This window comes from Phyllobates terribilis, unplaced genomic scaffold, assembly GCF_046119375.1.
Source record: "Phyllobates terribilis strain yellow unplaced genomic scaffold, ASM4611937v1 Scaffold_1__5_contigs__length_1240528914, whole genome shotgun sequence".
Classification (NCBI taxonomy): Eukaryota; Metazoa; Chordata; class Amphibia; order Anura; family Dendrobatidae; genus Phyllobates; species Phyllobates terribilis.
Window position 1 is genome coordinate 180,287,420 of NW_027362761.1, and position 13,571 is coordinate 180,300,990.

Sequence of the window (13,571 nt, forward strand, 5' to 3'; positions counted from 1 at the left end):
GGTGGATGAGCTGATTGAGAGACTGGGGAGGCCCAGTACTTCATGACACTCAATCTGATTAAGGGATATTGGCAGGTGCCTCTGACAGAGTCAGAAAAAGAAAAGAGCGCCTTCATAATGCTGGAGGGTCTCTATCACTATGTTGTCTCGCTTTTTGGGTTAAATGGGGCCTCGGCCACGTTCCAGAGGCTGATAGACTTAGAGCCCCATTAGAAGTATGCATCAGTGTATTTAGATGATATTATCATCTGTAGTATCGATTGGCATACACACTTGTCCCAGGTACAAGTGGTAGTGAATTTGCTCAATGCCACGGGCTTGACAGCGAGCCTAAAAAAAATGTTCGATAGGTCTCGAACAAGCCCAGTACTTGGGATACATGATTGGCTATGGGGTTATCAAACCCAAATAAATAAGATCAAGGCCATTCAAAACTGGCCCCGCCCTCTTACTAAAAAACAAGTAAGAGTGTTCCTTAGCATTGTTGGGTATTACCTATGAACTATACTTAATTTTGCTGGGAGATCAGCGCCCTTGACAGACCTTTTAATGGGAAAGAAATTGATCATGGTTCGGTAGAAACCTCAGGAGGAGGAAGCATTCCAATCCATGAACTTGACATTGTGTGGACAGCCTGTCCTCACTAGCCTCAACTTCAAGAAAGGCTTTATTGTGCAAACGGATGTCTTAGAGCTAGGCCCCGTAGCGGTTCTGTCACAGGAGGTGAACGGAGAAGAACATCCGATCACCTATTTGAGAAGGAAACTTATAACGTAGTGGAGAAGGAGTGCTTCGCCATTAAGTGGGCCTTGGAGCCCCTACATTATTATTTGCTCGAGTGACAGTTTTGCTTGGTGACGGACCATTCACCCTTGGTCTGGATGAGAAATTCCAAGGAGAGGAATGCTCGAGTTACCAGATGGTTTCTGTTACTGCAAAACTTTAGTTTCTTGGAGCTGGGAAGTCACAGGGAAATGTAGATGCCCTGAAACGCGCACCCTGTATGGTGACAGGGGTTCAACCCCCCAAGTTTGAACAGAGGGGGGTATGTAAAGCAGTGAGGGGGAATCTTATACAAGGGTGGTATTGTGTCCCCCAAGATGCACATTGAGGCATATTAAACCCGCCAGAGTGCATTGTAATTACAGCCTCAGCTGTGGTTGTAATGCAAAAAAAAGAGTGTGGATTTGGTTAAACTATTTGACCAAGTCAGATTTAAGAAAACCTGACATGGGCTTTTATTTTTGGAGAGATCTGCAGGATGGTAGTGGGGTCTGTCCTTTCACTCTGGGTTTTGCGAGTGCCCTATGTCCACGACTTACATTTAAACTTTGAGTTGAGGTTTGGATGTGTCAGTGTTTTGTTTGCAAGCTTCAGAGCAAGAGGCTCTATGTAAGTGAGGTTTGTGTGAGACAGAAATCAGATCAGAGAAGGCAAAGTTACTGATGCACTCTCGAGTGATCCAGTGGTGCGGTCGTCCACGGCAACGGACGGATATGGACATTCCGGCTGCGAACCGGAGGATAAAAGTTCTGAATTTATTTAGTGAGTTTGAAAATAATTTTAAATTGGACTAATCTGGATCACTACCTCTTTATCGCACTGTGTGAACACCGCTGCATTACAATGTAAACGTGGCCTAACTGCTAACCTTGGCTGCTGAGATATCTATAACCTATACTAACTCACCAAGTCAATTTACCAGGTCTGTTTCTATTTGATCACTTAGTCCTTATTTTCATTAATAAGCGTTACATGCCTGAACCTTATTGTTTGCATCCATATTAATTGTACTAATATTATTTTCAGTGGGCTAAAATTTTGTTCACCTTCTATATATATATTGGTAACTTTGCCCTCCTATATTGATATACTATTTAATTTTTGTGTGTTTATTCACATATATACATACCATAATTTTTGGATTATAAGCCAAACTTTTTTCCCAAAATTTTTTTGGGGAAAATAGAGGTGCGTCTTAAATAATTTGAATGTAGCTCACCGGGGTGGGGGGTGCAGCTGCGGTGGAGCGGAGTCCCAGGAGGCAAGGTTGCTGCTGCAGGAAGCTGATGGAGGCAGGAGTGGGGCGTTGCTGCGGGCCCCAGGCTAGGAGGGGGTGACGTGGGCTTTTACAAAATGTGGGGAGTCCACTAAACTGTTATATTTCCACATCCCAATGTTATAAAATTCTGTGAGTCACCAGTGTATTCAACATACTCAATACACCCCTGGATGAATACCGTAAGCAGTGAAGTTTCCAAAATGGGGTCACTTGTGGGGGTTTCTGCTGTTCTGGCACTTCAGAGGCTCGGCTAATGGAGCCCACAATCTGTTCAAATGGAATCTACGTTCTTAAAGTCAAGTAGCTCTCCTTCCCATTGAATCCCTGCTCTGTGCTCAAGCAGTAGTGTACAACTACATATGGGGCACTGGCATGTTCAGTAAAATTGCATAACAAATTATGAGGTCCAATGTTATAAAGTTTCCTGAATCACCTATAGGTTAAAATTGCTAAGCACACCCCTTGATGAATTCCTTAATGGGTCTAATTTCCAAAATGTGGTCACTTGTGGGGGTTTCTGCTGTTTTGGCATGTCAGCTCTGCAAATCCGACATGGCATTCTTAATCTATCCAGACAAATTTACGTTCCAAAAATTAAATAGCACTCTTTCCTTTCTGAGCTCTGCCATGTGCCCAAACAGCAGTTTTTGACCACTTAAAGGATAATTTCATTTTCGGAAGAAATTGCATAACAAATTATGGGGTCCGTTTTTTTCTATTATCCATTGTGAAAATTACAAATTTGGGGCTAAAACAAAATTTTAGCAGAAAAACATAATTTTCATTTTCACATCCACATATTAAAAAGTTCTGTGAAGCACCTATGGGTTCAACAAGTTCAACACAACCACAGTTGAATTCCTTGATAGGTCTAGTTTCCAAAATGGGGTCACTTGTTGGGGTTTCTGCTGTTTTTGTACCTCAGGGGCTCTGCTAATGAGATATGGTGTCTGCAATCTGTTCCAGTCAAATTTACATTTCAAATACCAAATGTCGCTTCTTCCCTCCCAAGCCCTACTGTGTCTTCAAATGGAATTTTTTGACTACATGTGGGGTATTTCCACGCTTAGGAGAAAGTGGATTACAATCCTTGTGATCCACTTTTTCATGTTACCTCTTGCAAAAGTGAAACATTTGGGGCTTAGGCTGCGTGCCCACTATGCGTTTTTCAAGCGTTTTTGCCGCGGAATTTCCGCAGCGAAAATGCTTAAAAAATGCTTGGTAATACGTGCCCCATGTTCCCCAATGATAATCTGCATGTGCTATGCACATGCTGCGGAAATTTCCGCTGCAGATTATCATTGCGGAAAAATACGTAGCATGTCCATTAATTTTGCGGACACGCAGCGTAATTGCCGCCATTGACTTGCATTGAAACGCATAATATCCGTGTCAGCACATTTGCACATACGGATATTATGCGGTTCAATGTGCGGATGGTACCCGGGTGTGGAGAAGAGGAGACTCTCATCCAGACCCGGGTACCATAGTACTTGTTAAAAAAATAATTTAAAATAAAAAATAAAGATTATACTTACCTTCCGATGTCCCCCGATGTTTTCTCCACTCCGTCTGGTCTGTTGTATGGGTCGCTGTCGTTTGAAAGGACCTGCCATGACGTCATTGAGTCATGTGACAGGTCACGCGACCGCTGACATCGGCGGTCGGGTGACCTGTCACATGACTCAATGACGTCATGGCAGGTCCTTTCAAACCACCGCGACCGATACAACACACCGGACGCAGCGGAGAAAAGACCCGGGGCCATCAGAAGGTAAGTATAATCTGTATTTCTTATTTTTTACCATTTCTATTCTTTTTTTTTAACTATTACTTGGTCACACTATATAAATCCATGCCGGTTGCATGGATTTATATAGTGTGACCAAGTTGTCAAGCACTTTTCCAAGTGATGCTAAAACCTCTTGGAAAAGCACTTGATAACCCGCATGCAGAAATGCATGCAAAAACGCTTGACAATCGATTCTACCTGGCAGGAAAAACGCATGTAAATTCCGCATGCGTTTTTCCTGCCAGCGAGAAGCGGAAAAAATATGCAGAATTTCTGCATCGTGGGCACTTAGCCTTAAGTAACTTTTTTGTGCTCCTTCCCTTTTGACCATTGCCATTTGTCCAAACAGAGGCTTCTGACCACATGTGAGATATCAGTGCACTCAGAAGAAACTGGGCAAAAAAATGTGTGATCCAAATTCTTGGGATGTTCCTTGTAAAACTGAAAAAGAATTGCGACTGAAGCAATATTTTATAGTAAAAATTACAATTATTTTCTTTTATTTGATTTTGCATTAATTCCTGTGTAACACCTGAAGGGTTAAAAAATTTCCTGACAGCAGTTTTAAGGTATTTGAGTGGTGCAATTTTTAAAATAGTATCACTTTTGGGGCGTTTTCAATACATAGGACCCTCAAAGACCATTTAAATCTGAATAGGTCCCTAAAGAAAAAGGTTTTGTAACTTTTTTTAAAAAATGTGAAATTTGATTCTAAACTTTTAACCCTTCTAACATCCTAATAAAATAATATGATGCTTGAAAAATGATGCAGATTTAAAGTAGACATATGGGAAATGTTATTTATTCATTCGTTTGTACAGCATAAAGATATAAAGATTAAAAGGTTCAAAATTGTGATTTTTTTTTTAAGTTTCACAATTCCGATATTTTCACAAATATACGCAAAACATATCAACTTAAACTTACCACTAATATAAAATACAATGCGTCACAAAAAAACAGTCTCAATATCACTAGCATGTGTTGAAGTGTTCCAGAGATTTTAGCACATGAAGTGACACTGGTCAGATTTAAAAAATTTGGCCAGATCACTAAGGTCAAAATTGGCTTGGTCACTAAGGGGTTAATATAATGCACAATAATTCATTTTGAATTGAATTGTTTTAATGAAAGAAGACTAACACTGTGTTTGCATTCTACTTGTATTGTAGAGCTCTGTGGGCAGATCCAGAATGTTTTAAACCAGAGCGCTTTTTGGATAAGGATGGAAAACTAGACAGACAAATTGCTCAAAATGTCATTATTTTTGGAATTGGAGTCCGTAAATGTCTTGGAGAAGAACTTGCTCGAAATGAACTGTTTTTAATGTTAGCAATTATTTTGCAAAAACTACAACTGGTAAAGAGGTCTTCAGATGAACTAATATTTACACCAATTAATGGGATGAATCTCAAGCCAAAAAAATATGTATTGAAAACTGTAAGACGTTATTAGTGTTGCATATTCTAATCATTGTATAATTTTGGAATATATACTCCTTAAATGGGTTGTCCACTACCAGGATAACCACTTCTCATTCTGAATGTTTAGCCACGATTAAATAAAAGCAACTATACTCAGCTCCGGTGCCAGCAGTGTTGGCACTCGCATTACCAGGACGAACGTGAGGTTGTTACTAGTGTTGAGTGAATTTGTTTGGCATTTCAAATTCGCGTTAGTGTTCGGGGTTCCGACTTGTTCGCGCCAACAAATTGGCTCTGCCGATGAACATCCCTGATTTGCCACGCTGTCACGCAGATGTCATGTTTTCACTAGCTCAACACTAGTTGTTATGTTACACGAGCCCTGCGCCCTAATAGTGCTGGCTTCACTATCCCCGCCTTTGGACACATTGAACATCAACAGGAATCTAGGTCTGCGGCTGCTCTTTGACTTCCTCTAGATGTTCAATTTGTCCGAAAGTGGGGACATTGACGCTAGCGCTGATTAGGCGCAGGGCTCATGTGACATAACGACACGTGAGCCTTGGGAATGCAAGTGCCAACATCGCTGGAACGGCACCGGCACTCACCAAACATGGGGAATGAGATGGGGTTGTCCTAATAGTGGACAAGCCCTTTAAGATTGAAATTGAACACCAAGAAGGAAAAGTAGAATTATAAAAGACACAAGAAGCACAATATTGAATAAATCAAGATGTGTCTAAAATTTAGCTTCCATTTTTTCATAATTTACGTATCATTAACAAGTCTATCAGTCCTCTGAGTTCTATAATTATTTGAGTTTTCCTTCTTGTTGTCATAAATTTAGGGTTGAGGGTTGAGGAGTGTATACTTTCATTTCTTTTTGTAATAGAATACTAATAAAAAATTTGGACACACCGGTTCATGCAATAGTATTCCTTGCTCTTATCGGATTCAAGGATTTTTATTTAATACCATACACCGTGTCGTGTTAGTGAGAAGACTGCTTTATTCTTCAGTTGAGTACGATTATTGCAATACCAGATTTCTATAGTTTTTTGTTTTGTCAGTTTTGCATACTATAAAATAAAATTGTATTAAAAATAGTTTTTTTGTCACTATATTCTGAGGATTATAACTTTCTTATGTTTTTGGTAAACATTATCTATGTTTTTTGTGGAATAAGTTGAAGTTTTTATTATTTCCATTTTGGATTATTTAACATTTTATACCTGCTTTTCATTAGGATTTTTTCAGGCACTGATTGAACAAGACTCAGCAATTCAGGAATTGTTTTTAGTTTTTTTACACCATTTACTTTGCATGAGAAGTGCTATAACAGATTTATCCTTCTGTACAGTACTATTACAGTGATAACAGGTTTATATTGTTTAGATTTATATTTGTTTAGTCATTGCCATATTCTGAGAGCTATAACTTTTTTATTTTTCCACTGATAGAGCCATATGAGAGCTTGTTTTTTTCAAGATGAGTAGACATTCTCAGTGATACAATTTTTTGTTTTCATAATAATAATAAATAATAATAATTTTATTTAAATAGCACCAATATATTTTGCAGCACTTTACAATTAAGGGGGGACATGTACAGACAATAAAGACACTAGAAAGTAACACATACTTCAACAGTTACAGGAGGATAGAGAGGAGCAAACAGGACCTTAAAAGTTCAGGGTTCGTACCGGACAGTTAGTGTCCGGTGGTAAACTTTCCGGGAGAGAGAGAGAGAAAGAGAGATAATTTTCCTGCTCAAAAGTTCGGGTCCTAATTGTTTTCAATGGGGTTCGGGTTCGGGTCCAAGTTCGGGTAAAGTTCTGGTACCCGAACGGAACTTTGGAATTAAATTCGGGTAAGTTACCAGAACCTGAATTTCCACAGGTCTGCTCATCCCTACAGGAGGAGTGAGGGCCCTGCCTGCAAGCTTACAATCTGTAATGAAATAGGGGGAACACAATAGGTAGAATGTGCTTGTTATGTATGGTCAGGCTTCATTACAATAAATAGGGCATTTCAGATAAGCTGCATGAACCAGTCATCAGCCAGTGTCTGTCTAGGAAAAGTTACCAAATGCAATTGGGTGAATGGAGGATGTGAACACAGATGAATAGGAAGGACCAGATTTTGAGTAAAATTTAGAAAGAATGAACCGGGAAGAGTTAGATTGGCAAAGTGAGTTGATAGGCTTGTCTAAAGAGATGAGTTTTTAAAGCATGCTTAAAAATATGGGGGCTAGGCATTAGTTAGATCGTCTGGTGTAGTGCATTCCAGAAAACTGGTGCAGCCCGAGAGAAGTCTTGGAGATGGGGTTGTGAGGTTCGGATTATGGAGGATGTTAGTCTTACAATCAGTTGCAGAATGGAGAACATGGGTTGGGTGATAGACAAAGGTGACGGAGGACATTTAGAGTGGTGCAGAAATGTGGAGAGCTTTGTGGATGAGAGAGAAAAGTTTGTATTGTATTCTGTAGCAGATGGGCAACCAGTGTATTGACTGGCACAAGTTAGCGGCATTGGTGAAATGGATGGACAGAAATAAAACCCTGGCTGTCGCATTCAGGATGGATTGGAGAGGAGAAAGTTTGGTAAGAGGGAGACCGATCAGTATAAAGTTGTAGTATTCCAAAGGAGAATTATTAAGAGCAACATTAAGAGTTTTTGCAGTTTCAAAGGTGAGTAAATGTCAGATTCTGGAGATGTTTTTAAGATGCAGTTAACATGAGCAAGGGTGCGATGTGATATAGGGAGTAAAAGAAAGTTCGGTGTCAAATATGACAAAGACGAATAGTCAAAGATGCTATAGGATTTTTACAGGATGAAAATGGTGAAATGGTAAGAAAGGATGTTGAGAAGGCCGAACTTTTTAATTCCTATTTTGCATCTGTTTTCTCTCAGAAATAAAATGTAACATCAACTGATCTTCACTGTCCTATTAAAGGAATAAAAGAATCCAGGTTATCTGTAAGCAGAAAGATTGTGAGGGAATATTTAGCTAACATAAATGAGTTCAAGTCTCCAGGTCCAGATGAATTACACCCCAGAGTGCTGAAGGAGATCGTAGAAGAAATTTTAGAACTACTCTCCATAATCTTTGAAAATTCTTGGAGAACATGAGAAGTCCCAGAAGACTGGAGAAGAGCAAATGTTGTTCCTATCTTCAAAAAGGGGAAGAAGGTGGACCCAGGGAACTATAGGCCGGTGAGTCTGGCTTCTATACCAGGAAAGATCTTTGAACAAATTATTAAACAACATGTATGTAAGTACCTGGATAAGAATGAAGTGATTAACCAGAGTCAGCATGGGTTTGTAACTAACAAGTCATGTCAGACTAACTTAATTTCCTTCTATGACAGAATCACTGACTGATCAGGGAAATGCTGTAGATATAGTATATCTTGACTTCAGAAAAGCATTTTACAAAGTATCTCACACCATCCTTATTGAAAAAATGACCAAGTATGGAATGGAAAAGGCAACTGTTAGGTGGACTCATAACTGGCTTAGTGATCGGACTCAAAGAGTGGTTATAAATGGCTTCACATCCAGTTGGATGAATGTCTCAAGTGGGGTACCACAGGGCTCTGTCCTGGGACCTGTATTGTTCAACATCTTTATCAATGATTTAGATGAAGGAATTGAGGGTAAACTGATGACACAAAGCTAGGAGGGATAGCTAATACTAAGAAGAGAGAGAGAGGATTCAAAAAGACCTAAATAAACTGGAGCAATGGGCACCAACTAACAGAATGGTTTTTAACAGGGAAAAATGCAAAGTACTACATCTGGGCAATAAAAATGAAAAAAGCATATACAGAATGGGAGGAATAGAGCTAAGCAACAATACATGTGAAAAAGACTTAGGTATACTAATAGATCATAGACTGAACATGAGTCAACAGTGTGATGCAGCAGCAAAAAAGGCAAATACAATTCTGGGATGTATTAACATAAGCATACAGTCTAGATCACGTGAAGTCATTATCGCACTTTACTCTTCTTTGGTCAGAACTCATCTGGAATACTGTGTCCAGTTTTGGGCACCACATTTTAAAAAAGACATCGACAAACTGGAGCAAGTTCAGAGAAGAGCGACCAGAATGGTGACCGGTCTGCAAACCATGTCCTATGAGGAACGGTTACAGGATTTGGGAATGTTTAGCTTGCAAAAAAGAAGACTGAGAGGAGACTTAATAGCTGTCTACAAATATCCCAAAGGCTGTCACATTGTAGAAGGATCATCTTTATTCTCATTTACACAAGGAAAGGCTAGAAGCAATGGGATGAAACTGAATGGGAGGAGACACAGATTAGATATTAGAAAAAACTTTTTGACAGTTAGGGTGATCAATGAGTGGAACAGGCTGCCACGAGAGGTGGTGAGTTCCCCTTCAATGGACGTCTTCAAACAGAGGCTGGACAGATATCTGTCTGGGATGATTTAGTGAATCCTGCTTTGAGCAGGGGGTTGGACCAGATGACCCAGGATGTCCCTTCCAATTCTACCATTCTATGATTCTATGAAATATGACCCCAAGACAACTAGTATGCTGCTTGGGAGTTATGGTTGAATTACCCAAGGCAAATGCAATATTGAAAATAGCTAGGTTAGAAAAGGGAGGAAACAAGAAGTTCAGTTTTGCAGAGATTCCATTTCAGATTGAGGGGGGACATGATGTTAGAGACAGCGGACAGACAATCCCTTGTATTTTGTTTTAATGTGCGGTTGATATCAGGAGAAGAGATGTATAATTGGGTGTCATCAGTGTAGAGATGACACTGGAAACCAAATCTGCTGTGGTTTGCCCAATAGGGGCAGTGTATAGAGAGCCCCAGAACTGAGCCTTGAGGAACCCACTATATTAAGGAGAAGATTATAGGAGTAAGATCCAGTGAGGGAGTGGTCAGAGTGGTAGGAACTGAACCAGGAGGGAAGGGGATCCAGGCTCTCAGGGAATTGTGCGAAAATGTCCTGACGGATATGGTTGATATTTTGGGGGGAAATAAGTGGTCAGATCATCAGCCCTGATGTTGGTGACAGTGGCCTGTACTTTAGGGCTCAGGAGGGAGTGGAAAGTTTTGAAGAGTCATTTTAAATTGTTGGCCAGTGATGTGATGAAGGTGGTGAAGTACAGTGCTGCTCAACATTATTGGTACCACTTCATTTTTTTTCATAAACTGCACAATATCTTCAGAAATAAATGTAAATGTACCAAAATTATATCCTCAGGTGTTTTAATTAGTGGTCCAAAGTAATACAACAATAAAACATTGTTTTTCAACTTAGCGATAAAGGAAACCCTAATAATTACTTGGTTGCACACCCTTTGGCATTGCTGACAGCCTCCAAAAGTTTCTTGTAGCCATCTATAAACGTCTTGCACTTCTCTGCTGGAATTTTCTCACACTCTTCCTTTGCAGTTTGTTCAAGCTCTTGAATGTTTGCAGGGTTCTTTTTCCCAATGGCAGTTTCAGCTCACCCCAAAGATTTTCAATGGGATTGAGGTCAGAACTCATTGGTGGCCATTTAAAAAAAAAAAGTCAATTTTTTATTTTTCAACCATTCTTCTGCACCTTTGAAAGTCTGCTTTGGGTCATTGTTTTGCTGGAGGACCCTTGATCTTCGACTCAAGCCAACTTTTGTTACATTGGGTAGAATATTTCACTGTAAAATCTCTTGATAATTCTCTGATTTCATGATTCCTGCGATATGGTCAAGGCATCCAGTACCAGACTTAGCAAAGCAACCTCACAGCAAGATGAATCTTCCACCATGCTTAACTGCTGTTAAGTTGTTCTTTTCCTTATAAGCTTCATTGCGCCATCTGTAAACAAACTGTTGATTTGCATAGCCAAAAAGCTCTATTTTTGTTTCATCTGTCACAGAACATTTTCCCAGAAGGATTGTGGTTTGTCAAGGTACTCTTTGGCAAAGATCAGTCATTCCTTTTTATGTATTTTATTCAGCAATGGTTTCTTCCTTGGCCTCGCTCATAAAGCTCTGCTTGATTTAGTGTGCGGCATATGGTTCCATGCTTGGCAAACTTCCTAATAACATTGCGCACTGTTGAAACTGGGATACCAAGGTCTTTGGAGATGGCCTTATACCCTTTTGAAGTCTTGTGTTTGCTAATAATAACAGTTCTAATGTCCTCAAACAGCTCCTTTATCTTCACCATTGTGACAAAGGAACAAGGCCTACCATGTGGCTTATTAAAACACGGAAGTCATCATTCATTGGCTAATTTATGCTACATGGGCACTGGAAATTAATCACAGGCAAATCTCTTTTGTGATTTACCACAGGCGAGTAGTGTTGAGCCACCCCCGTAGTGTTCGAGTTCGGTTCGGTTCGTCGAACACCCGTGTGTTCGCCGAACTGTTCGTCGAACTGTTCGTCGAACACCTTCGAACACCGTTAAAACCAATGGCAGGCAAACAAAAACACATAGAAACACATAGAAAACACCTTCAAAGGTGTCCAAAAGCTGACAAACTGCTCAGAAGACACAACTAACACATGGAAAAGTGACAAGTACATATAGTCATGCGAAAAGAAAAGAGGTGGAGGAGTAAAAGGAGGGGGAGACACAGATATAGGCATGTCATGCCCTTCTAAAATCCAAAAAGTGAGAAGCCGAGACGGCCAGTCCGCTCCTGCCCGTGCCACCTCCGTGTCGCCGGGTTTGTGCCAGAGCCGCGGTGAACCCTGACGGCCAGCCCCCCTCTCCCAATACTGGTGCCTGTCCGCTGGTGGGTCGAGAGAGCCCCCCTGTGGTGGAGGCAGCTCTAAGCTTTTTAATTTAAATTGTCCCTCTAATTTGAATGAATACACTTTAAATCCATTTACAAGGATCTATTGGAGGGCAAGTCTCATGCCAGCAGCTGCGTAATTCCAGCTCCAGTAGCGTCCACTAAAGCTGCTGCAGTTAAAAAGCTTTTATAAGGATCGAGCTCGGCTGTCCACCGCAAGGCATCCTAGTGCCAGTCCCAGCCCCTATGCCTTGGGGTGCCTCCTGATGCTCTTCACTAAGTATCCCGTGGTCCCGAAGCATTTCCTTTGAAAAAATTAAGTGTCCAAACTACAGGTGGTGTAGCTTGCTTAACAGCCGGGATAATCCGCTGACTAGCAGACACTGCTACTAGGCACAAAGTATTTCCTGGGCTAGATGCAGTTAAAAATTTGTAAGTAGATACTCTCGTTGGATGCTGAGAAAGCATTCCATAGAGTCTCCTGGCACGCCATATATGATTCTCTTAAAAAGCTTGGGGAAGGGGTCTAGGGGACCCTTTTATAGCCAAAATCACGGCCCTGTATCACAATACGTCACCTAGGCTGAAGATAAATGGAACTGTAGCACCGAGGGCTCGGTTGCTACAGACGTATTGCACCTCACCCAGAGGTGTGATATCTCACTCTCAGATAAGAATGGAGTGTGGATCAGGACCCGACACCTGCATGCATTACACCACTTTGCCGTGGGGCAGGGCGACCAATATGCCCCTGAGATGGGCACGACAGTCCCTGTCCCTGGCTGGAGTGGGGGGAGGGAACACTGAGGAAGGGGAACCCTGCAGTGCAGGAGCAGGGAGGAAGCAGTTCCTGGGTGCATTGAGAAGGGAGTATAAAAGGTGGGCACCATCTTAGTTCAGTGCAGAGAAGTCTGAGCAGAAGTGGCAGGGAGCAGGGGCTCTGCATGAGCTCTGCTCCGGAGGCGGGCCTAGTAACAGAGGCCCAGGCCTGCAAGAGGGAGAAGGAAGGAAGAGGAGCGGAGAAGGCTCCAGGTACGAGGAATGAAGGGATCCCAGGGGTGCGGACGGGCGAGTCGCCACCGCACGCCCGAATCCACCTGCGTGGAGGGGTCAGGCCAAAGGGGGAGACCGGTCCCCGAACTAGTGGAGGCAGGAAACGACCCTCAGCTAGAAACCGGAGGCTCTGACATTTTATGTGGCGCAGCCCCTTGCTCCACCCGCTAGGAAGGCACCACATAGGGTCAGGGAAACTGGCGCCAAGTTTACCAAGAGGAGGCCCGAGGCAGCCGGACAGAAGTGTTGGTAAGAAAGGCCAGACAAAGGACACACAAAGGGGGTCCTGTGAAGCGCTCCAAAGTTATCTGGGAGTTGTCTGAGCCCCTCACCTGGTGAGCACATTACGACGTGGGCAGCCGTTACCTGCAGACGTGGTCTGGATAATAAGAACTGTGAGTAAAGGCCCTGAACTGCATCACTGACTCCGTGTCGTTACTGCTGCTGCCCTGCACCATCACCCCCATCCTCCGC

General features: G+C 41.8%; 1 protein-coding gene across 3 annotated transcripts in view; it reads left to right on the forward strand.

The window, feature by feature from the left end:
* LOC141252544 (cytochrome P450 1A1-like) overlaps window positions 1–6,382 on the forward strand; it is a 79,813-nt gene extending 73,431 nt beyond the window's left edge. For all 3 annotated transcript variants that reach the window (XM_073670534.1, XM_073670541.1, XM_073670554.1), the window contains exon 7: window positions 5,027–6,382. In XM_073670534.1, coding sequence (XP_073526635.1) covers window positions 5,027–5,309 — 283 coding nt within the window. In that variant the 3' untranslated portion in view covers window positions 5,310–6,382. The remainder of the gene's footprint in view (window positions 1–5,026) is intronic.
* The last annotated feature ends 7,189 nt before the right edge of the window (window positions 6,383–13,571 follow it).